Here is a 24,126-nt window from a genome sequence, read left to right as displayed (position 1 = left end):
AACTTGTATAGTGTTTCCAAAATTTATTTTTATTGAATAAAGTGAATGAAATATCCGTAAATATTAGTAAATATCTGTAAATTTTTCGGATATCCAAAAAAACCCAGATATTCTTAAACTATAAAGCAAATCTAAAATACTAAAAATCATAGAAATATTCGATACGTGCCCACCTCTATTGAACAAGAGGAAAAACAGGAAAAATATACAATTTTTGCATGTCTTGAGTGTATGTGTATGTTTGGTCAAAAAAAAAAGGTTCATGTGTATGCTTTTGAAATGTTAAATTTATTGATATAAATAAAAATATGTATAATTATTGTGGATAACTAATTCAAGAAGTGATTCTAAATGCTGGTCTTCTTCTTTTGCCGAGACAATTTTCAACTCTCAGGACAGGATTTTCCTCATGTCTCCTGATAAAATGAAAAAATGTAATAAAAGGAAATATTTCTATATTTCCTGATTATACAATGATCTAACCTAGTTCTTGACTAACGACGACCTATAAAAAGGATCCCAAACCCTAGAATAAATGATTTACTACTCAAGACTCCGACTATAGATTAGACGGTTAAAACTAGGATTTTATAACCTTGTAGTTCCAGTTCTGTTAATCAAATAACGCATTACTAAAACTGATGAGTGCAATAACAAATTTATGGTGGAGTAATAGTGGAAACAAAAAAAATATTCATTGCTTCTCATAGGATAAATTATGCAGGAGTAAAGAAAAGGGTGGTATAGGTTTCCCTGATCTGCATGATTTTAATAATGTGTTATTAGCTAAAAAATTATGAAGACTAATAGGGAAAAAAAACTCCTTATTTGCGAAGGATTTTAAAGGAAGATACTATTGGAAATCCAGTCCTATGGATCCAAAAAAGTCATATTCACTTTCTTTTGGATGGAAAAGTATTACTTCAGTTTGATATCTAGTTAATAAAAGGCTAATGAAAAGCGTGGGAACGGAGAAATGAAAAATTATCTCTGTATGGAATGATTCATAGATCTTTGCTCCTCGCCTGAGGTCAGCGATACCAAAACATCAAAATCAATTTTTGAACCCATTACTAAAGATGAGAACCCTTATTAATCCGGTTTATTTCTCCTGGTATATTAATTTGCTCATGTTTATATACACCCAGATGATGTAGAAATCATTCGAAGTATGAAGGTAAGTTGTTTATCTAGACCATATAAAAATGGCTGGAATTTTACAGTATCAGGCCCTGTTCGGAACTACGCTAGGCGCTAGTCGGGCAGTAACCCCGGGCCTAGCGAGTTACCAAAAAATCGGGGAGTACTCGGGGATTACGCGGGGCATAGTTTTAAATACAATTTAATATATTTATAATATATTTAGCTAATTTTAAACATGATGATATAAGTTCTTAGACATAATTATATAATTTTTTGTATATACCCATAATTTTAAACAGTCTCATTTTGATTCGTAAATGATGGGTTTGGTACGAAAAAAATCCCTAAATGTAGTATGTATGTGTTTGTTTTAGGTTTGGTAGTGAATTATAATTATTTAGTAATGAATAATTACACAAAATCTGTTAATAATGAGTAAAAAAATAATCAAACGTGTTTTAACTTACACAGACGAAAAAAAAAACTTAGGCGGTCAACGCGGGATTAGGCGGGAATTAGGCGGTCAACGCGAAAATTAGACGGTCAACGCGGAAATTAGGCGGTCTTACGCGAGTCAACGTCTGGCTACATCGATTTGGGCATAATCGCCGCAGTCAACCTCCGAACAGCGCCTAGGCGGCTAGGCGGATGCGTTTTCGAACAGGGGTATCAGGTAGATACACGGTCAAATCAGGTTATAGAACATAACAGTTATTCACTGATGTCAAGTTATGCAGGAATGGACAAGATATCAAAACTCTACTAGTGTTTACTTGGAAATTACATTGTCATCTGAAATTACAAAATTTAGTCCGGCAAGTACTATCTGGTAGTTTAGTGGTAACAAGGAATTTAAGGTCTCGTGGTATTAAATGCGACACATCTTGTAATATTTGTGGTGCAGAAAAGGAATCTATAAATCGTGTTATTTTCAAATGTTCACTAACAATCCAAACATGGCCCTCTTTGAAATTCCTTCACCCCCCGTGGTCTGTTTCTAAGGCCTCAGTTTTTGAGATTATGGATTATTTGTTCTAGAAACTACCTAAGAGCATGATTATTGCAGTTTCTTAAAAAAGTTCTTAAACAAAATAAGTCATTTAATTAAATCAAAAATAAATAAAAGAGTAATAACCGATCTTTAATACATGATTTTGGGGTCCGATCATAAAGAGGGTTCTTAGACCACGTGTCAGCAAACTGTGAAATTTGATTTTTTTTTTTCTTTCTCTCCTCCTCTCTCGTCTTCTTCTCCGTCGACGATTGCTTCTGTGCTCAAAGGACCCTTCAAAATCGTCGAAGGTCCCGCCAGCTCCGCCGCCGGGAACCCAGGTTAGGGTTTTCTCTGTCTGATCTGATGAAACTTTCGATTGGATTTGTTTGTGTATAGATCTTGTGTACAGATCTGTGTTCTATAGACTTTGTAAGAGGATTTAGTGGTGTGTTTTTAAAAAAAAATTTGATTGCAGATGAGATTGCGAAGTTGTTTCCTGGTCTGTATGGTTAGCCGTCTGTGTTAGTTGTTCCGGATCAGAGTGCAGCTTCGTCGGGAGAGAAGTTGAAGATCGGTGTTGTTCTGTCTGGAGGTCAGGCGCCTGGTGGACACAATGTGATCTCTGGATTATTCGGTAGTATTTTAATATCTATGTCAAGTTATGGTTTTTCTTCACATTGTTTCAGTCTCAGTCTTGTAATTTTTTTTTTGGGGTTTTAGATTACTTGCAGGAACGTGCTAAAGGAAGCATATTTTACGGGTTCAAGGGTGATCCAGCTGGTATCATGAAATGCAAATATGTCGAGTTGAATGCTGAATACATTCAGCCTTACAGGAACCAGGTTCTTAGACAGCATTTAGTTTATGGATTCTTGTCACAAACTTTGTTATCTGATTGGGATTCTAGAAATTCAATAATCGTTTTATGCTGATGTGGTTGTAATTCTCTTTTGGTATCAATAGGGTGGCTTTGACATGATCTGCAGTGGAAGAGACAAGATTGAAACGCCTGAGCAGGTTGATTTTTTTTTTTTTTTGAAGCTTCTTAAGTGATTTATTACTGCTTCCGTAGTTACATGTCGTGTGTAATTGTATGTTGTCTCACATGTGTAGTTTAAACAAGCTGAGGAAAAAGCAAAGAAGCTAGATTTGGATGGATTGGTGGTTATCGATGGAGATGACTCCAACACCAATGCTTGCCTCCTTGCTGAAAACTTCAGGTATTACTTTTAGTCCAATCTTTCTATGTCTGTATTTGAAAGTTTTTTAGCTTAGTCTAAAGTTCTTGTTCTTCAAGATAAAACAATGTTTAATAATTTTTTTTAAAGAATCCTTAGTTAAGAAATCCCGGTGGAGCACAAAGACTAGGGGTTTCTTAACTAAATTTCATAACTAACTTTTATTATTAAACAAATCATTAAGAAATCCAAATGAGGTTATAAGGTTAATGATGCTCTAAGGAGCCTGATTTAAGGTCCTTTTCATGAATAATATGGAACATCTAGAAGAATATGAATGAGAAAGACTATCAAAATAGAAATAAAAACCCACAAGAGCAAATAGAAATAAAAGCTACAATGTCCATCTTAAAATTAGCTTTTAGCCATGTGATCATTTTTAGTAATCCATGTCATATTTTTTCTAATGAAAATGAATGTGCTGTGACATATATGTAAAGTTTAAAAAATCAGTTCTCAAATAATGTATAATAATGTCTAGGGATTAAACCTTTTAACTATTATTAGATTTTACTTATGTTCATAATGTTTACAAAACCGCACCGCATTTAATATTTAACAAAATCTCTACATTCACCTATGTTATATGTCACTATTATGATCGCACGGCTGTTTTTCCTCATTTGTTTCCCATGTTACTATTCGGACCGTTAAATTTTTGGTTGATCCTTCTCATTAACAACAAGAACCCTAGACGTCTTTGGAATTAAGCTAGTTAGATCTCTAGGGGATCCTATACTCTCACCAACAACTAAAACCCTAGACTTGTAGAGATAATCAAGGGATTTAGCCATTTAGGCTACTCTCTAGTGAAAACAGTGGACTTGGTACCCTCGCAAGTCATCTCCGTACAAGTAACTTCACAACTCCCGACATGCTTAGCCTTAATGACTAATATTTCTTTTTTTTTGTAACTTTTAATGACTAATACTTTATGGAGCATGAAAGTGCCTTCATCATTTTCTCTGCCTCCATCACATCGAACACTCCTTCCTTCTTCAGGTCTGATTCCTGCTTCATATTCAAAATGTCTGGGAACACAGACGCGTCAAACTGAAAATCAAATAAATTTTAGATTTGGTTGAATGATCATCGAGTTACTTTTCCGTGTGGTGCAAGCCGTCGGAGTCAATTCCATGGAGAGAAATCGACGTAATTTCATAGAAAAAAAAAAGATTTAGATTCAATAAGCCTTTCATAAAAAATATATAATAATAGTTTGACATGCATTCAGAGAGATACCAGTCTCTTGGATGGTACAAATGTAGTAAGGTTTTAGACAACTTGAATGGTACAAATGTAGCTAACTATCTATAAGATAACTTCACAAGCCTTTCTTCTTTTTTAAGAGATAAGGCAATGTACACAACTTTCTGATATCATATTGGCGAGGAGGAAAACTCTGCTGTGGAGTTTAGGATCATGGATTCATTGCAAAATGGGTAGAGATCAGAACCAGAAACAGAGGATTGCATTGTCGTTGCCGTTTGATGGGCCACACCAGACACACTCGAGCTTCCATGTGTATCAATGTTAAGATTTGAGATGCTCCAATTGTGTCCATATAGACCAGGATCTGACATAACCTCTCTTATGTTGATCTCTCCCTCGAGCATTTTAACAGCCTCTGACATGGTAGGCCTTAAGGAAGGAGATGAGTTTGTGCAAAGGAAAGCAACTTTGATCATCCTTACTGCTTCTTTGCTGTTGAAATCTCCTTGGAGCACTGGATCTACAATCTCCATTATGTCCCCTCTCTGATGCAGCGTCAGAGCCTGAAATTTCATGTAGAAAGTATAAACATTGTGAATCGAATGAGTTGAAGAGAAACAAAATCTCCATGTTTACCCAATTGATAAGGGAGACATGATCATCACTTCCTTTCCGTTTCATATTACTCTTTCCACTAACAATTTCCATTGCCACAACTCCGAAGCTGAACACGTCTGCTTTCTCAGTCAAATGACCCCACAGTGCATATTCTGGAGCCATATATCCACTGCAACATTAGCGAAACCAAGGCTAAGCTTTTTTTTTTTTTTGCCAATGTGCGTTTTTTTATGTGCGATACTTACACGGTCCCTGCAATCTTGGTGCTAATGTGGGTGTGTTCTTCTTCATGGAGCCTAGCCAATCCAAAGTCTGATATCTTTGCATTAAGGTCAGCGTCTAGAAGCACGTTACTGGTTTTTATGTCACGGTGAACCATCCTGATCATCGATCCTTCATGGAGGAATTCAAGCCCTCTTGCAATTCCCACGCATATGTTTTGTCTAACTTCCCATTGCAATTTCAGGGAGCTCTTTCCTGGAAATGGACGAAAACCAAAAAGATATGATATCGCTTTACATTTGGTAACATACTGAAAACTTCAAAAAACTATGAATGACTTTTATTTACCAAACAGTGCAAGAGCAAGGGAGTTATTTTCCATGTATTCGTACACGAGCATTAACTGATTCTTCTCTACACAACATCCATAAAGCTTGACAAGGTTTGGATGATTCAGACCTGAGATCATGCCTATCTCATTCACAAACTCGCGGTTTCCTTGGCATGACTTGGAAGATAGCTGCTTGACTGCTATGATAGTTCCATCTGAAAGCTCTCCCTGCATTAGGTTTCTCATATCAGAAACCAGAAGCAAAGCCATCTTGTCTCTAATTGAGAAGAAGTTTGTGTGTGTTTTAGCATACTCTGAATACGGATCCAAAACCTCCTTCTCCAAGTTTATTGGCTTGATCAAAATTGTTTGTTGCAGCTTCCAGTTGCCTCCAAGTAAAGCAAACGGTTTGCACACCCTGTGCTCTCAAATCTATGTATCATGTTACATGGAGAAAATGGTATGAGCATATGGAATGAATTGATTCATATATTCTATGATATCTGGTACCTCTTTCTCGTGTGTACTTGTCTCGTATGCATATTTTCTGAGTGTATAATCCAAAAGCCAAGAGAGTAACTGCTATCAAGCTACCCACTACCCCGAAAATTAGTGGATAATTGGTGTCAAGTTCTGTTTTCATTGCTGAAAATGAAACACTCAAAAGTGTAAATATAAATACATTGCATCATATATAAACCAAGCTGAAGAAAAATGTCTTTATTAAAGTAGTTTTTGTTTTTGACCTCCACATTGTGGCTCCATACCTGAAATTTTTAAAAATGAATATTATAATTATGATGTAGGAACCGGTGACTTGAGAAAGCCACAAAAAAGTACGAGAAGGAGTACAGTTGGTGCAGAACAAGTGGTGAAGGTTGCTTACTGCTGTGACACAAGGAGATAGCAGAGATAAGAGGACCATAATTTCCTCTTTCAGGAATAAGTGTTGTTCCTTTACCAGCCCAGTACAACTGAATCTCTAATATATTATTTGTCACATTCGCACTCACTGTTTTGAAAACAGGCTTCAGAGTCCCATTAGCCGCCTCTTTGATGTTAAAATCCCTCAAGAACAATACTCCCTAACCGGGGAGAAAAAGTACATAAGGAAATGAACTTCAATCTTCCATGCATATGACTGAAACAAACAAAATTATTTTTGTGATCTGCAGTGAAGCTTTACCTGAACATAAACGTCAAATATGCGTCTGCCAAGACGACTGTATAGTTCTTGGTCTGAAAACTGGATCTCCATAAAATGGAGTTTCACACTGTAGGTTCCATTCTCCATGCAAAACGCATAATAAACTAGAGATAGGGGAGATCGACGTGCCGTCTTATAGATATCAGGGGAATCCCCAGATAATCTTAAACTAGTTGAAATGATGTACGTGTCATCTGTGTTACTTGATTCTTTCGTATGACCATCTGAGAAGAATTCCCCTGTGTTACTAATTCCCCAGTCTTTGAATTGCTGATTTGTTGCGGCTTTGGTTTTAGTGTTATCAGCTTGATAAGTGATTTTATGAGAAGATTTTGTAATAACTATGTTGTCTCCACCACAGTTTATATGTAGTGTTCGCTGATCTACCATCCATAATGATTATAACCATCATTAGAAAGAGATAATTAAGTAGTAGCTGAATAGTTGCATGTTGGAGATGTTAAGACAGCTTATTATGTACTTACAGCTCGTGCAGTTGATTGGACCAGCACATGGAAGAATCCCAGTTCTGTACCAAATTGTTAGGCTTTTCAGCACAGAATATCCATACCATATCTACTGCTTGATTGTTGTAAAGATAATGTTCAACAGTGTACTTACAAATTGTTTAAGTATGAGCTCCGGTATGTGTTAATGTTACTGAAACAGTGAAAAGTTGAAAACAGACACTTCAACATGAGAAACTGAGAATGTATATATCTACCCAACATTTATGTCCGTACCTATTCTCCTGGCAGCTAGGCCACCATGAGAAATTGTTGTAAGAGAGATCACTGTAAGAATAACCAAAATTGAAAAATATTATTAACATAACAAAAAAATACTTTGTAATATAGGCAAATTAAGCAGGGCCTAACCGTACACATGAGATTTGCAATTGAGAAAAACATAAATTGACATAAGAAAAAGGAAGGTCTAACCGTACATTTGAGCGTTGCTTTTGAGAAAAACACCAGATTCAACTTCTCCAGAAAGCCTGTTTCCAGTCAAATATCTGAAAGAACATGTCAAGAAAATATATACATGATCATGATATTATGCTATTCACAATGAAAGGTATCCAGACTGTAGTACTTACGTATATGCTGGTGCTCTTCCTCCATGAACGTCACCAGTCAAATTGTTGAATGATAAATCACTGCGTAAAACGTGTACAAAATAAATAAATTTGGTACAAATGTTAATATGTAACTATTACATATACATATTTGATAGATCCATCGAAAGTTCCTTAATAGACGCTCTCATATCTGCATATAACACTCGTTAACATATTTCTCGCTATGATCGCTATCTATGTTGTTACCCATGACTTAATAATAATCTAAATATACACACATATAAATTATATAGGCCAGTATTTCTATAAGCACATGTAAATGAATGTCATGAGCATACCCATCTAGTCATGCACAAGTTCCTTAGCAGATATTCGTGGAGTATTTGTTAAGCATTCTAGTTCTGAATGATAACTTTGAAACTTACAAAGTCGTTTCACTTGTGACCAGAAAGAACTTACAGAATCTTTAGTTTTGGCATATTCCAGATGTAAGAAGGAATCGGACCAGACAAACTCACATTCCTCAAAATCCTGGAACACAGGGAGGGGAGACTTCAGTTTGAAAATTTCAGTTAAATCACGCCTCAAGAAGGAAAAACATATCACAGGAAACTAAATACAGGGTTTCAATGGCTTGGCTCGATATATATGGGAAGATGTTAATCCCACTCGTATCAGTGATAAACCTGCATATGAGACATATAAAACACCAGTCCCGTTTCAGTTGTATATTTTGCTAATCAATTGAAAGTAGTACACTTACAAGTTAGTAAGATTTTCTAGGCGCGCTATTTCATCAGGTATTGGTCCTTTTAGTCCACTCGCGTATAGATATCTGTTGATCATGGCCAGCACAAGTTAGACGGTGCATAAACAGAAGGTATAAGAGAACTAACGAAAATTGTTGCAGGACAAGCTTACAGCTTTTGAAGCCGAGGCCAGTTGCCAATGTATGCTGGGATGGTACCATCAAAGTTATTGTCACTTACCCTACTGCATAATGAGAACAAACAAGTGTTGATGAAAAGGTCGATTCTTTGCTCTGTTTTATGCTTGATATGCTTGCGATTTCTCGTTTGTTCACTCGTGTGTATTTCGTTAAGCAAGTAAAGAAAAGACACACGCAAATTTATCCAGTTCACGCCTTAGTGTGAGGATGTTACGTCTGGCCGAGGTTTGCTCGGAAATCCACTAGAAAGCTTGGTTACACTTAACCCTTAGAGACAGAGCAAAAACGCTGAACTTGCGGCTGCTCTCTTCTATTCTCTGATTCTCTCTTAACCCTAATGTCTCAGTTCTTGTCGACTTTATATGACTGCACTGGCGGTGCAACGCTCCTCTCTCTCCTCTGTATTCTCTTCGTTTCCGTACAGAGGAAGAAGACAAAAGCCAACGCTTACAGCAAAGGTTAATTACTCCTTTACCCTTTGATACCGTTAAGTGAAGCACATGAGCTCCTCGTGCTTCCTTTGCTCTTAACGATCAACTGAGACCTTCCCCTTGGGTTAGAGGCTTCTTGACACTTAGGCAATATCTCAACAAAACTCCACCTTGTCGTAGTGTCATCAACTTCTTCTCATCTCTTAGCTTTTCTTTCTAGTGTTACTTGATTTCCCCCTCGGTTCCTGATACTCTTATCAGTCACTGGTGATCCCGAGCTTCTCCAATGCGCTCAGGAACTTGTTCACATGCAGTACTTTAGTAAGCATGTCTGCCAGGTTGTGAACGGTTGATATCTTCAGAATCTTTGTTTCCCCATCAGTGATTGTGTCTCTGATGTAATGAAACCTTCTCTGTATATGCTTTGTTCTTTCGTGATGAACAGCGTTCTTCGCCAGCGCTATTGCGCTTTGAGAATCACAGTGAATCTCTACTGCATCTTGCTTGAAACCCAACTCGTTCATCAACTCTTTTAACCAAACAGCTTCCTTTGCTGCTTCTGTCAAAGCAATATACTCAGCCTCCATAGTCGACAACGCGACCACAAGTTGCAGACTAGACTTCCAGCTTATCACATTACCTCCCACCGTGAATGTGTAACCTGTAATTGATCTCCTCTTATCAAGATCCGCTGAGTAATCTGAATCACAGTACCCTGTCACCACAAACTCTGTTTCTCCCTTGAACTGTAGCTTCGTGTCGAGTGATCCTTGAATGTATCTAAGGACCCACTTTACTGCTTGCCAGTGACTCATAAGAGGCTTTCCCATGAATCTGCTTATCATTCCGACTGGATAAGCTAGGTCTGGCCTCGACCCTATCATCGAGTACTTGATGCTACCAACTGCGTTTGCGTAGGGAATTGACTTCATCTGGTCAGCTTCTTGTTCCCATTCCTTGTCAGTAGCAGACTTAAGCCTCATGTGAGCTCCCAGCGGTGTCTTCACAGGCTTACAGTTCTCCATTCTGAAAGACCTTAATATCTTTTTCAGATACTCTTTCTGTGACAACTCCAAGACTCCTTGATCCCTGTTTCTTTGAATCTCCATTCCCAATATCTTCTTCGCTGGACCAAGATCTTTCATTTCGAAGGTAGAGCTTAGACTTTCCTTCAACTCCTTCACTGTATCTTTTTTCTTCGATATGATTAACATATCATCAACGTACAGCAAAAGGAAAGTCCTTTCTTCTTCTGTGTTTATCTTGAAGTAGACGCAACTGTCTTTTAGACATCTTGAGTAGCCAGTAGACCTCATGAACTCATCGAACCTCTGGTTCCACTGTCTTGGTGATTGTCTCAGGCCGTACGATGACTTCCTCAGCAGACAGACCTTTTCTGGTGCGTTCTTGTCCACATATCCCTCATGCTGACTCATGTAAATTTCTTCGTCTAAGTTTCCGTGCAAGAAAGCTGTCTTGACGTCCATCTGCTCTAGTTCTAGATTGAAATGAGCAACAGCAGACAACATTAGACGAATAGTTACATGTTTAACTATAGGCGAGAAAATCTCTTGAAAATCAATGCCTTCCCTTTGAGAGTAACCCTTTGCAACAAGTCTTGACTTGTGTCTTGGCCTCTCTATTCCTGGAATACCGATATTCCTTTTGAACACCCACTTGCAACCAATTACTCTTTTCTTCACTGGTTTGTCAACCAAATCCTAAGTGTGGTTCTTTCTCAGTGATATCATTTCTTCATCTATAGATTCTCTCCAGAGTTCACTCTCTGAACTCGACATTGCCTCAGCGTAGCTCTGTGGCTCAAGAACTCCACCATCTTCTATTAGATTGTACGCAAAACCAAGATCTCCTAACTCATCATATCTCTTTGGAGGTCTTGTGATTCTTCTTTCTCTGTCTCTTGCTAATTGATAATCAGCAAGACTTGGTGGCATATAATCTTCTTCTGAATCTGTTTCTGACTCAGATCCTTGTTCTTGTTCTGGAAAAGAATTTTCTTGGGTTGTGTTCTCTCTCTCTACAACTCCACCTTGATCAACATTACTTTCTTCTGTAGTTACAGTTGGAGCATTTATCACTGCAACTTCAGGTTCTGCTGTTGATCTATCTTCACTTGGACCTTCTTCGGTAGAGCTTTTGTACATGACTTCTTCATTGAAGACTACATCTTTGCTGATTACAACCTTTCTGTCATCAATGAGCCATACTCTGTAGCCTTTTACCCCAGCTGGGTAACCTAGAAACACACCCTTCTTCGCTCTAGGATTGAGTTTGCTATGAACATATGCAATCCATCCAAAACTTCTCAGACCACCCAGATCAGGTAGTACTCCTGTCCAAGCCTTTTCAGGTATTTCAAACTCAATGGCAGACGCAGGAGTCCTTTTGATCACATATACCGCTGTTGAGGCTGCGTATGCCCAAAACCTCTTTTCAAGACCCGACTCGCTGAGCATGCTCCTCACCTTCTCCATTATAGTTCTGTTCATGCGTTCTGCAATCCCATTTTGCTGTGGGGTGTAGGCACATGTCCTGTGTCTCACCACTCCTTCTTGTTTGCAGAAACCATCAAACTCTTGATTACAGAACTCAAGTCCATTGTCAGTTCTCAACTTCTTTACCTTTCTGTTTGACTGATTCTCCACCATTGTCTTCCATTCAACGAAGGTTCTGAAAGCTTCATCCTTCGTTCTTAAAAAATATATCCAGACCTTTCTGGTGAAGTCATCAATAAATGTCATGAAGTATTGACAATTACCAATAGAGTTTGGTACTGAAGGTGCTCCCCAAAGATCTGAGTGTATGTACTCTAGCTTTTCTTTTGTGACGTGTATTGCAGTCCCAAAACTCACTTTATGTGTTTTCCCATACACACAGTCTTCACAAAACTCAAATCCTTTCATTTTATCAGCTTGTAGACATCCCTTCTTGATCAACAAATCAGTATTCTTCTTACTCATGTGACAAAGACGACTGTGCCACAACTTTCACTCGTTCTTGGAGCTCACTACAGCATTAGCACTTCCTGCAATCAACTTTCCTTGCAGAATGTATAGAGTTCCAACCTTCTTCCTCTTTAACAGTGTTAAGCAGCCCTTGATTACTTTCAGAGAACCATTCTTCGACTGAAACCAGCACCCTTGATCTTCCAACGTTCCCATTGAAATCAAGTTTCTCGACATGCTTGGAACATATCTTACATTTGTGATCAGAACCGTTGAGAGATCCTCATTCTGAATCCTTATACTCCCAATGCCTTTGATCTCAGAATAAGTTTGATTTGCCATCTTCACTCTTCCTATCTTTGAATCATCAAACTCGACAAACCAATATCTTCTTGGTGTCATGTGAAATGAACACCCTGTGTCCATGATCCACTCATCTTCTTGTCCATCGCTTACTGCGTTTGATTCTTCTTCAACGTTTAACCCAGCAGCATCGATAACGTGTTTCATAACATTCGAGGTTTCTCCCTTCTCTGAGCTGTTAGACTTCTTGTTTCTTTCTTTCCAAACAAAACACTGCTTCTTGTAGTGGCCTTCTTTGCCACAGATCCAGCAAGTCTTCTTCTCTCTTGACTGTGACCTGTTCTGACTCTTCCCTCTGTCTGAGCTTCTACCTCTCCGATCTGATCTACCTCTTTCTTGAACATACAAAGCCTATGAGCTACTCTTGCTTAGTTTACCACTTGCTCCAAGTTCAAGATTTTTTGACCTTATAGCTCCATTGATTTCATCCAAAGCCAAAGTTGTCTTGCCATACTTCAACGTTTCCTTTAACTGATCAAACTGTTTCGGCAAGGACACTAACAGAACGATGGCTTGGTCTTCATCAGGACATTTTGTACCCATACAACCTCTGCTTCAGATATATCATGTTGGGTAAGGACTTAGCCATGCACAACTTATCTAGCATCTTGAGCATACCAGCTGCAGTTGGTTCCTTTATGACTTTCCTGAGAACATGATCTCCCAGACTTAGTATGATCGTAGATCTAGCTTTTCCTCTCTTTTCCTTGAGAGCTTTGTCTTTGAGAATCTTCTCTTCCGGTTTGACATAAGCTTTGGTCGCAGATGTTGTTCCTTTCTCAGCTGTAGAATCTTCAACATCAACGTCCTCTTCATCTTCGAGTCCTTCTAGCAGGCCCAGTAGCTCCATGTGAGCCAACAACTTTTCTTTCCAGAGAACATAGTCTCCATCTCCGTCGAACTTCTCCACCTCAGAACGCCCTGAGGTCATCTCTCGCATAAAGGGCAAAGCTTTACAGAAAAAGCTTCAAACTTCACAAGGTTTCAACCTTTCCTCGATCCCAGCCAGCCAACCTGGCTCTGATACCAGTTGTTGATGAAAAGGTCGATTCTTTGCTCTGTTTTATGCTTGATATGCTTGCAATTTCTCTCACCTCTCTCGTTTGTTCACTCGTGTGTATTTCTTTAAGCAAGTAAAGAAAAGACACACGCAAATTTATCCAGTTCACGCCTCAGTGTGAGGACGCTACGTCTGGCCGAGGTTTGCTCGGAAATCCACTAGAAAGCTTGGTTACACTTAACCCTTAGCGACAGAGCAAAAACGCTGAACTTGCGGCTGCTCTCTTCTGTTCTCTGATTCTCTCTTAACCCTAATGTCTCAGTTCTTGTCGGCTTTATAGGACTGCACTGGCGGTGCAACGCTCCTCTCTCTCCTCTGTATTCTCTTCGTTTCCGTACAGAGGAAGAAGACAAAAGCCAATGCTTACAACAAAGGTTAATTACTCCTTTACCCTTTGATACCGTTAAGTGAAGCACGTGAGCTCCTCGTGCTTCCTTTGCTCTTAACGATCAACTGAGACCTTCCCCTTGGGTTAGAGGCTTCTTGACACTTAGGCAATATCTCAACAACAAGGTTTGTTAAAACTTATCTTTTTGGACTACTCTACAGGTGAGTTGGTCTTTTTAATTCGGTTCGGGTTAAATGGTTTTCAGTTAGTTCTTACCCAAAAATTGTGCCTAATTGAACTGTACGAAAATTTGGGTTCGTTTGGTTCATTCTTGAATTAGTTTGGTTAATGAAAATTTTACCAAAGCCAACGATTTTAGTTAATTTTGGTTGTTTCAGTTAGTTCAATTATTCTGGTATGAAATTTGGTTGGTTTATTTCAGAAATTTTAGTTGTGTTGGTATCGTTTGGTATAAGTTATTTTTTTTTATAATGAAAAACTGAACTAATTGATAATCAAGAGCCAATTTTTTAATATGCCAAATTAAACCGATCAGATCATAGCCGAACTTGAACAAAAAAACCTAAACTTTTTGGTTAGGTTCAAAATTCCAGCCCTAGGTGAGCATTTTGTAAGTGTCAAATCAATTTACAACCAAACAATTAACCTTAAGAAGAAACATAGCATACTAAAAGGTCAAAGACGAAGTTCAACAAAAAGCTGTAAACCAACTTCCTCAAAGCTTCCGGAAGAATATATGTCCATGACTTTACTAATCATATAGGTCTAATTAGTAATGAAAATTTATAGTTTATACAGCACTTACAAATCCTCAAGGTTCACCAGTCTCGCGAGAGAGTTAGGCAGGCTTCCTGTAAATTGGTTGGACCCAAGTTGTCTGCAATATCCATTTAGCATTCCCATTACGCCAAAATATTAATGGTTAACTTTAAGAGGGATATGTCTTACAATCCTTTTAGGTTCGTCAAGTTACCAATCCCGTCGGGAATCGGACCAGAGAACTGATTTGCTTCAACCCCTCTGAAAATTTCATCACATCAACGCAATATCAGGTCAAATCAAAAGGCGTAGTGTAGGAAATAATTTGATACGTACAGGAATCTCAGATTGTTGAAATTTTGTAAACCAGATGGTAAAGGCCCAGACAAACGATTCGCGCAGAGCGAGCTGCGTGAACATTCAAAGTTAACTCGCAAAACATGAATATTATTTTATCCCAAAAAACTATCAAGCCTAAATTGGTTACACCCAAGTTGTCTGCAAAACGAGAGAGAGAGAGAGAGAGAGAGAGAGAGAGAGCAGAGTGCTGACATATAAGTAAGGTTTGGCAGCGAAGCCCACTCCATTGGGATTGAGCCCGAAAGGTAATTTCTACACAAGTCTCTGCAAAAAAAGAAGCAGAAACTCGCTATAAATTTTCTGGATATTCTCAAGCTTCAGGTTTTGTTTAAGTATGCAACTAATGGGATTTTTTATGTTGACAATTTTTTATTTAATGAAAATTATAATATTATACTAAATAATTAGAAGTGTCAAAATGAGTTATATCTTATGAGCTGGTTCAACTCGATTTTTATGAGCATGATCTCTGTTTTTCTTACTCATTTAATAAATAAGCTTAATGAACGAGCTTAAATTAGATCACGAGAACGAGTTATATAATCGATCTTTAATGATCATGAGCTAACTCATGAGCTTGGTCGCTTTTATATTAATATATATATACACACATATATATATATATAGATGACTTCCATATTTAATTAAAATATTTTACATGTATATTAACTTAAATGACATTATTCTATGCATATATGCATAATTTTAATTTAATATTTATAATTAAATAACTATTAATTAAAATAATAATCTCTAACTTACTCATACTGTTCAAGTAAATCTATTTTTTTATGTTGACTGAGCCAGTTAGTAACAAACTTGGTCAAACTATAATATAAATCCTTAACTTTTTGGTCCAATTCTTCACAAGATTGGATATAGACAAGTAAACAATAAACTGGAATTTGTTAACCAGATCAAGTACGTAATTTGATATTTTTTTTTTACCTTTTGATAGATATATATATACACACAATATAAAACGATCAAAAATTCTGGTTGTAGAAACTCTATAAATAATTGTTTGATAAAATACGAATATAATAAATCATTTAATTTTATCGGTTTTGAGTTAGACCGGTTCAAAATATGATATAGTTTGATAAAATAATAAGTTTATAAATTTTACAAAATGTTATGTAAATATGCAATCCTTTTAAAATAATAAATTACTATTTAGTACATATAAATTTTATTTAAATATTAAAAAATACATTGTATCATTTTTATCTCCAGAAGAAAATTCATCCATAATCTTATTAACATTACAAAATATTTTGATATTATTTAGCAAGATTACATCTAAAACTCATTCATAGTCATTGGTATACACCAAAGACCAAGCATATTAAAGTCAAATTTATAAATTTTAATTAATATTATTCTAATATTATTTTAATTTAAAAATATTTCAAACTATTTGAATCTGAAAAATAAAATAAAAAAATTAATAAAATATCAGAGTTTCAACTTTATGATTTTTTAGAGTTTGCTTGAATACTATTCTTTATATTTTTAAAGATAAATATTACAAAATATGTTTAAGAAAGATAAATTTTGAAACTTTTATGTAATTTATTAGTTAGCAATTTTAAATTTTAAATTTCAAAAATTAATTAAACTTATTTAATTAACGTTTTGAAAATATTTAATGAAATAATATATTTATAATCAAAATTTAATATATTTTTAATATTTGTAAAAACCTAAAAAGAAACTATTAATTGGAAAAAGTATAACTAATTATCGATTCTTTACAAAGGTTCCGGGTGGTTGAACGTACATCGTTTGGAGATATTGAAGCTCAGCTAACTCAGGTGGAAGTTTTCCTCGAAGGCTAAGGGTCTTTAGGTCTCTTTTTCGTTCAAATGCAATCAGAAAATATAAAACATATCACACGAGAATATATATAAGGCAGACGAGACAGACAATTAAAAACACTCACATGTTTATTATACGACATGTTGTGTTATTGTTGAAGCTACAATCACAGTCAATGGTGTTGTTTCTAAGCTCCGGATTCGAAACAATAGCAACTTCGGGAATCATCTTTAGGTATCCTAAATAGCAAGGGTCTCCAGAACTTAGGTCCAATCCGTTGATACCAAGTGTAGTGGCTATCTTCTTTAGAGCATTCACTGCGTATAATATATATTTATAACAAGTACAGATATAAATACGCGGATTTTGATAACAAATGAATGGCTATTATTCTCATACACTCATCTTGATGAAGAATTGATGAAACAGATGTTGAGATTGCTAAGAAGCTTGTGATGATTGTAAAGAAGGGGAAAATAATTGAGAAGACGATCAACATATCTAAATGAATTATATATTGCGATTCTTTGTATGAGCACTTGTCTGTTTGATTCCCAATAATACACACATACATATATAATGCTTTAAAGTTTGACCATAACGTCCTCAACTCCTCATCTATATCTGGTCCCTCATTTCGACAAAAAAAAATATCTGGTCCTGTATCGCTGAACTCAACTACAAACAAGTCTTAAGACTAATCTCGAAGATATGCCAAGAGCCGTACGTATTTGGCCATCGAAAAATATCAAGGGCTGTTCAATATGGCAAAACCGAACCATACCGAATCGAACCAAACCGAAATAGATAATATGGTTTGGATTTGATATATACCATACAAACCGAATGGATATGATTTTAAAAAACCGTAGGATTTGGATATGGTTCGGTATATAACCGATAAAAACGAATAAACCGAATAAAACCGATCAAAAAATAGAAACATGTAAATATGTATATATTTTAAAACAACGTATGAAAATCATAAGTTAGTTTTTTGCTAATAACTAATTACCATATTTTTTACAGTAATAAAATAGTCCTGATTTGTAAAACACTTGAACTATAATTAAATAACAATTCATCGCAAACATGCTTCTTATTTTCTTAGTCTTCTTTTGATCTTTTTGCTTTAATTTAGCATTGACTAAATTAAAATAAAGATTATAAATTTGATGATAACAATTAGTGGAAATTCTTCACAATTTTTTTATCTATAAACGAATAGAGTTTCATGTTTAATAGATGAAACATGACTTTGATGAACGCTAAATATGAAAGAATATAATAACTTATTTTTTTTGCTTCGTGCTTCTGTTTTATTTTTTGTTTTTTATTTTTATTATCAAAATTTTGAGCTTTGATTTTAATTATAGATTTGATTATTTTATTAGATGATAGAAACATTTTTTATTTTTGTTCTTTTATTTAAACTTATAATATTTTTTAATAAATGAATGTGTTGACAACAAGACTCTAAAATTCATATAATATGATCCCAAAATAAAGAATTATGTTTTTTGGTATAAAATCGAATAAACCGAAAACCGACGGTATATAAACCGAACCGAAGTAAATATGGATTTAGAATGGTAGTTATATTTTACTAACCGAAATACCGAAAAAACCGAAAAAAAACCGAACCGAACCGAAACCGAACCGATATCCGGATTGAACACCCCTATATCAAACCCTCAAGCTCTATAAATAACTTATTTGAGAGTTAATGTTTCAAAAATAGTAGTAATTTACATAATTGCCACACACTTCAATGAGTGTGCGTGTATGAAAGAGTAAATGTGTTTTAATAAATACATAACAAAATTTAATTAGGATATGGAAACGTAGGAAGACTCAAGTATACAATCACATCCGTATGGATACATATACACACCAGTAGTTCTTATGCTATTATGAAAGCATTAAATGAACAGTTCGCCGGGACGAAATTCAAAGTAAACGCAATTTTGTTGTTTTTTTTTTTTTGAACAGAAGTAAACGCAATTAGTCAAGAAGAGATGTTTGTATCAAAAGGAGAGAAACTAAAGAGTGAAAGAGAGAGAGAGTGTGTGTGTTTGAATACATGTTTAGTATGAAAAGAAATTTCTCAATTCAGTTTCAAAATGTCGACAGGTAAAATAGCATGCACAAAAGCATTCATAGATGTACAAAGATCCAAGTTAACTGGATTATTAAATCGGCTCATGTCACTGTATATACTCCAGTAGTCCTTTTTAAGTTGAGTTTCGAAAATATTATGAAAACTTATTGAGTTTTTGATATCACTCAATTTAGCCTAAGTGATTTGTACTCTCTCAAATAAGAGGTCGAGTTGTAATATTTACGGATCGAATCCACAATAAATTGGGCACACAAAAGATCTTAAACATATTATAATTAAGTTAGGTCAATTATGGAAATAGTAAATTGCAGTGGTAAACAAGGCAGTTGTTCGGTTGATTGGTTTTAGGTTTTGTAAACAATAATGAAAAACCGTTATACTTGGGGGTTCTATTCAGGTAATCAAGATTATAATAGTATAGAAGTTAGAGTAGTTTATTGGCTATTCTAGAACTCAAACAAAGTAATAAACTATCAGCTTTCGTTTGTTTAGAATATTTATTGTCTGGATCTCAGATTTCAACTGTCGTTTATTGATCTGGAGAAAGCGTCGATCGATGCGCTATCAATAGATAGTCGATCGATGCGCTATCAATAGATAGTCGATCGATACATCTTTCAGAACGTCGATCGATACACCTATAAGGTTGGCGATCGATGTTCCTTCTAGCAAGCTTTACCGAGCGGGTTTGACTATGTTCACTTGGTTTCCAAGATCAACTTCCGTTTGTTTTTAGCAATCCTAGGACAATATGAATTATTTCAGGTAACATACCATGCTTTCGCTTGCGCCTAATTATCCTAATATCAAGGTTCTAGTTAGCTACTCTAGAACACAAGCAATAAGAGCAATTCAACTGATGGATATCACAGACAACTCAACAATCTATATTTGGGGCTAATCCTTCATAATCCTTTTTGAACCCTAAACCTAACAAGATGAACTACTCAGACATAACAAAGCAATTCATAGCAAATAGCATAAAGGTATTCATAAATAAATTAAGTTTAGAAATACTGCAGTTCCAATACAAATCTCTGGAGGAGTCTTAGATCTTTTCTCCAAATTTACTAAAAACCTTTGATGTATAAAACTAGAAAGTAGGAAAGCGTTTGTTTCCTAGAACAATGGCAGAGCACATAAATATTAGGTTAAAAGTCGGTCAGGGGTATTTCTGTAAATATGTTGTGACTTGGATTTTAAGCCGGCTGGGCTTTGTGTGCTACGCTGTCGATAGATGGCACATAGTGTGCATCGATCGATGGTAGACTTTGAATATCGACCTCGAACTTTTTCGATGGTCTGCTTCGAGCTTCTTCTCATTTTATCTTTAAACTGCACCCAAATCATCACTTTTCTCCAAATCATCCATGAACCTGTAAAAGTGCCAAAAGGACTCCAAAACATAGTGGGTAGTTCCTAAAACATCCATATTCCATGGCTAAAAAGGGTAAAATCCATGGTATATCACACCCCAGACTTACCTTTTTGCTTGTCCTCAAGGAAAACAAATGATAGTCTTTGCAAAGAGGTTTTCAAAACAGCAGAGACTCACACAATTTAAGAACTCATATCATCACCTCTACAATGTTGCAAGCCACTTCAAATCAATTCTAACTTCAGAGGTATCCTATATACCATATCCTAGCTTAGAAACCAAATCCATTTACTAGTAACTTAGCTAATAGTGTCTGACTCGCCCCTCTACTGGTCTCATTTAATACATATATAAAAGGTGTAGGCTTTACCTTGGGAGTAATACAGTCCATCTTTAATCACCTTCTTTTTGATTTTCTTTTTTTTTATTTGACAAAGCGTAGGCGAATAAGTGCTCGCCGGTCAATTCTGGTATGGTAATGTCGAACGATGTCGACCTGGTATCATCGGTTGATAGACTGGGCAATCCTCTCCTCGGGTATTCTTTTATTTTTTTTTACTTGTAATAAATTAAATGCAAAAATAAGTAAATTTTTTGAAATAAGACTAAGTAAAATTACGTAATAGTGGGTTGTCTCTCACTCAGCGCTTTATTATAGTCATTTAGCTTGACTTTGGAAGTAGGTTGGCTAGTAAGGAGGTGGATGCCTACTTGTTGGGAAACTAGTGTCTACATCTTCTTTGCTCATCTGAAACCATGTACCAATGAAGCTTCTTATGGCTTCATCTCCTCTGGTCCACTGATTTTTCAGTATCTCCTTATCAACCCCAATGACATGCATCCTATTCTAAAGGTTATTGATGCTGCACTGGTGCATTCCAAGTCTGGTTGTAGTTGTTTCATCAATGCCCTCCAATCTCTGGGACAAGTCTTCTCGCATTAAGTCTTGAGAAAAATTAATCTCATCAAGCTTGTCCTCTAACAATTTCACTGTGACCAGCCTGTTTTTCAGATATTCGTATCCACCGTCGATTGATAGTCGAGTAAGACCGTCGATCGTTGCTTCAGTTCGGATTGTATTCTGTCTCCGGATCATGTACATCTTCTCTTTCAGCTCATCCATGCGTGTAGTCAGCCTCTCAATGTTGTCATTAAGTGGGAAGTAGACATCATCAAGCCTCTTGTAGGTATCATCTAATGACATCTCTTGGGCTCTGTAGATACTGTGTACCATATCATCAACATCTGCTTTGCTGTAGCTTCTCAGACTTGGCAATAATCTGGTGAATTTCTCTTCATGCTCTGGTAGACAAATACTAGCCTCCTCATACATTGTAGCTCTCTCTCTAGAATATCTCTGATGTCTTCCCTTGACACATGAATGATTCTTCCATCTGGTGCTCATGCAAATCCATGCTCGTCTCTGTATACACGATATTCACCTTTCTTTCCCAATGGAATGATATTTTGCTTTTGGAATTGTAGGCTCTCTGTCCAAACTCGTACCATTTATCGATCGATGGCTGGCCTCTCTTGTCGATCGATGCCAATCTTTCGCTCTAGCATCTGGCTCTGCTCCATAGTGAGTATCGATCGATATCCTGATATATCCGTCGATCGATGTTTCTCCTCTGGTTTCATGGGAACGCCTGAGAACTTCTGCTTCTTCCATGGCAAGACCACGATACTCAATAGTTGCTTCTTCTTTGTAGTCCTCGTCATACTCATCAGGTTCCATTGCGCTCATCTTCCTCTTTGAAGGTGTAGCAGTGTGAACAGAAAAGCTAGGTTGGTAGTAATCATTCTTCCAACTGTTGATAGATCCTTCTGGAAAATAGTCTATCTCATTCGCATAGTCACTTTTGATCAGTGTTTCCAACTCATTGTCGATCGTCGCTACAAGTTTTTCGTCGATCGATATCTCAAGTTGAGTGGAGAATGATGCTTCAATCTCCGATTCCTCATCAGTTTCATAATCGCAGTGGAAAGCTGCAATGAATCCAAGATTGTCTCCAATCTCCATGTAGCCAGTCTGTTGCTTGACAACTCTCACCGGATCATACTAAACGGTAGGGTTTTTGAGTGTCAGGCACAACTTGTTGGCCTGCATGTCGCATACTGCTCCTACAGTAGTCATGAAGGCTCTCCTAAGTAGCAGAGAAGAATTCCAGTTGAGCTTGATGTCCAGGACATGGAAGTCTACTAGAACTAAGGCATTACCAATCTGCACCTCAAGGTTTCTGAAGAATCCTCTTGAGTTCCTCTGAGAACAGTCCACAAAAGTGAATGAATCCTCTGAAGGCTATATCTTCAGACCTAGATGGTCTGCCATCACCTTAGGTAGAATGCTGATTGAAGATCCTGTGTCGCAGAGCGCACTAGGGTAGTCAATGCCTCCTATCAAGCAGAGTACTACAAACTTTCCAGATTACTCTTCTTCTTCAGGGTAATCCTATGTCTCTTCTTCTCTCTGACATGGTGGAACATTCTCCTAATGTCCTCTTTAGTTTCCTTGGTTTCTCTGAAGAACATCCACAGCTTATGCCTCCTCAAATGGCTTATCTAATGGGATCCTTAGAATCATCTTTCTGAAATTCTACATCTCCTTATCATTAGCTCCTCTCTTCAGATGCTTGGGAACCTTTTCCTTCCTCTTCCTCAAGGTTCTTCCCACAGTAGCCTGATTAACTTGCATTGGCTCTGCTGCATCTTCAGTTTGTTCATTGATGTTATCTATTGGTGTCTCTGAAGGTGAGATGGGTTTCTGAGTGCATTCATTCGTGCTACATCTATCTTGTGTAGTTTCACTCGGTAGCAGAGAGGTGCTCGTCGATAAATGACTGAGGTTGATTGTCGATCGCCGGTTGAATCTCTCTGTCGATCGGTGACATGCTTACTCTGCCGATCGATGTCTACATGTAAGGGTTTTGGTGGATGAGGGTGTCTAGCTGCGAACTCGTCATGGGTCATAATCATGACCGTCTCGCATGATGCAACTGACTCCATCGATCGATGTTGAACATCCGATGTCGATCGTTGTTCATCCCATTCCATCGATCGATGTTCATCTCTTGGTGTCGGTCGACACCAATGTGAACCGCCGAAGCTCATGGAGCTTTTGACATCGAAATCTCTCTCCTGAAGCTTTTCTTCATTAACCACTTGCAGAAATTATCCTCTATGATGGCATTGATGTGGTAATTCAGTGCTTCATTGCCTTTGATGAAAGTTTCTTGCTTCTAAACAGCTTCTCTTGTCTGAACCACTTGCGTCTCCAACTTCTTCACATGTGTGTTCAAAGTTTCAAACTTTGTATTCAGCTCAGTGTATACACCATCTATTTTCCCATTAACATTCACCATAAGCTTTTGCTGACCCTCAAGAACTTGATCAATCATTTCTTCTATCTTGCTCTCTCGACTCTGTGGTCGCACGTTCTGGTAGGAAGAATTGCCATAGTTAATGTTGTTGCTGTTGTTGAAGTTGTTGTTGTATGGTTTCTGGAAATGTGAATTCTGGTTG

At 36.8% G+C, this 24,126-nt stretch overlaps 2 protein-coding genes across 9 annotated transcripts; one reads left to right on the top strand and one right to left on the bottom strand.

Moving 5' to 3' along the window:
• The first annotated feature begins 2,288 nt into the window (after window positions 1–2,288).
• LOC106421814 (pyrophosphate--fructose 6-phosphate 1-phosphotransferase subunit beta 1) lies at window positions 2,289–6,894 on the top strand. Of its 3 annotated transcripts, XM_048770966.1 has the most exons (7): window positions 2,289–2,475; window positions 2,613–2,771; window positions 2,858–2,979; window positions 3,101–3,154; window positions 3,251–3,357; window positions 4,316–4,377; window positions 4,494–4,830. In XM_048770966.1, exons 3-7 carry the CDS (start codon window positions 2,923–2,925, stop codon window positions 4,529–4,531), a joined length of 318 nt encoding a protein of 105 aa, XP_048626923.1. In that variant the 5' UTR covers window positions 2,289–2,475; window positions 2,613–2,771; window positions 2,858–2,922; the 3' UTR covers window positions 4,532–4,830. The 3 variants fall into 3 exon arrangements, with proteins under 3 accessions (XP_048626923.1, XP_013718092.1, XP_013718090.1); XM_013862638.2 differs by lacking the exons at window positions 4,316–4,377; window positions 4,494–4,830 and adding an exon at window positions 6,565–6,894; XM_013862636.3 differs by lacking the exon at window positions 4,316–4,377 and having other exon boundaries at window positions 4,378–4,721.
• On the bottom strand, window positions 4,552–17,686 carry LOC125575148 (probable LRR receptor-like serine/threonine-protein kinase At1g29720). Of its 6 annotated transcripts, none has more exons than XM_048770961.1 (25): window positions 17,504–17,681; window positions 17,229–17,421; window positions 17,067–17,138; window positions 15,476–15,547; window positions 15,260–15,331; window positions 15,113–15,184; window positions 14,970–15,041; window positions 8,968–9,039; window positions 8,810–8,881; window positions 8,667–8,732; window positions 8,506–8,577; window positions 8,065–8,124; window positions 7,912–7,980; window positions 7,709–7,759; window positions 7,587–7,625; window positions 7,451–7,494; window positions 6,945–7,348; window positions 6,645–6,843; window positions 6,505–6,525; window positions 6,269–6,403; window positions 6,072–6,190; window positions 5,776–5,986; window positions 5,451–5,682; window positions 5,224–5,374; window positions 4,552–5,150 (listed from the first exon to the last, which is right to left on the bottom strand). In XM_048770961.1, exons 1-25 carry the CDS (start codon window positions 17,676–17,678, stop codon window positions 4,755–4,757), a joined length of 3,141 nt encoding a protein of 1,046 aa, XP_048626918.1. In that variant the 5' UTR covers window positions 17,679–17,681; the 3' UTR covers window positions 4,552–4,754. The 6 variants fall into 6 exon arrangements, 5 of the variants coding, with proteins under 5 accessions (XP_048626918.1, XP_048626919.1, XP_048626920.1 ...); XR_007330066.1 differs by having other exon boundaries at window positions 4,908–5,150; window positions 5,224–5,357; window positions 17,504–17,686; XM_048770962.1 differs by lacking the exon at window positions 17,067–17,138.
• Between the last annotated feature and the right edge of the window lie 6,440 nt (window positions 17,687–24,126).

This window comes from Brassica napus, assembly GCF_020379485.1.
Source record: "Brassica napus cultivar Da-Ae chromosome C7 unlocalized genomic scaffold, Da-Ae chrC07_Random_2, whole genome shotgun sequence".
Classification (NCBI taxonomy): domain Eukaryota; kingdom Viridiplantae; phylum Streptophyta; class Magnoliopsida; order Brassicales; family Brassicaceae; genus Brassica; species Brassica napus.
Note: the sequence above shows the minus strand (reverse complement) of the source record. Positions and strands in the feature narration are given on the sequence as shown.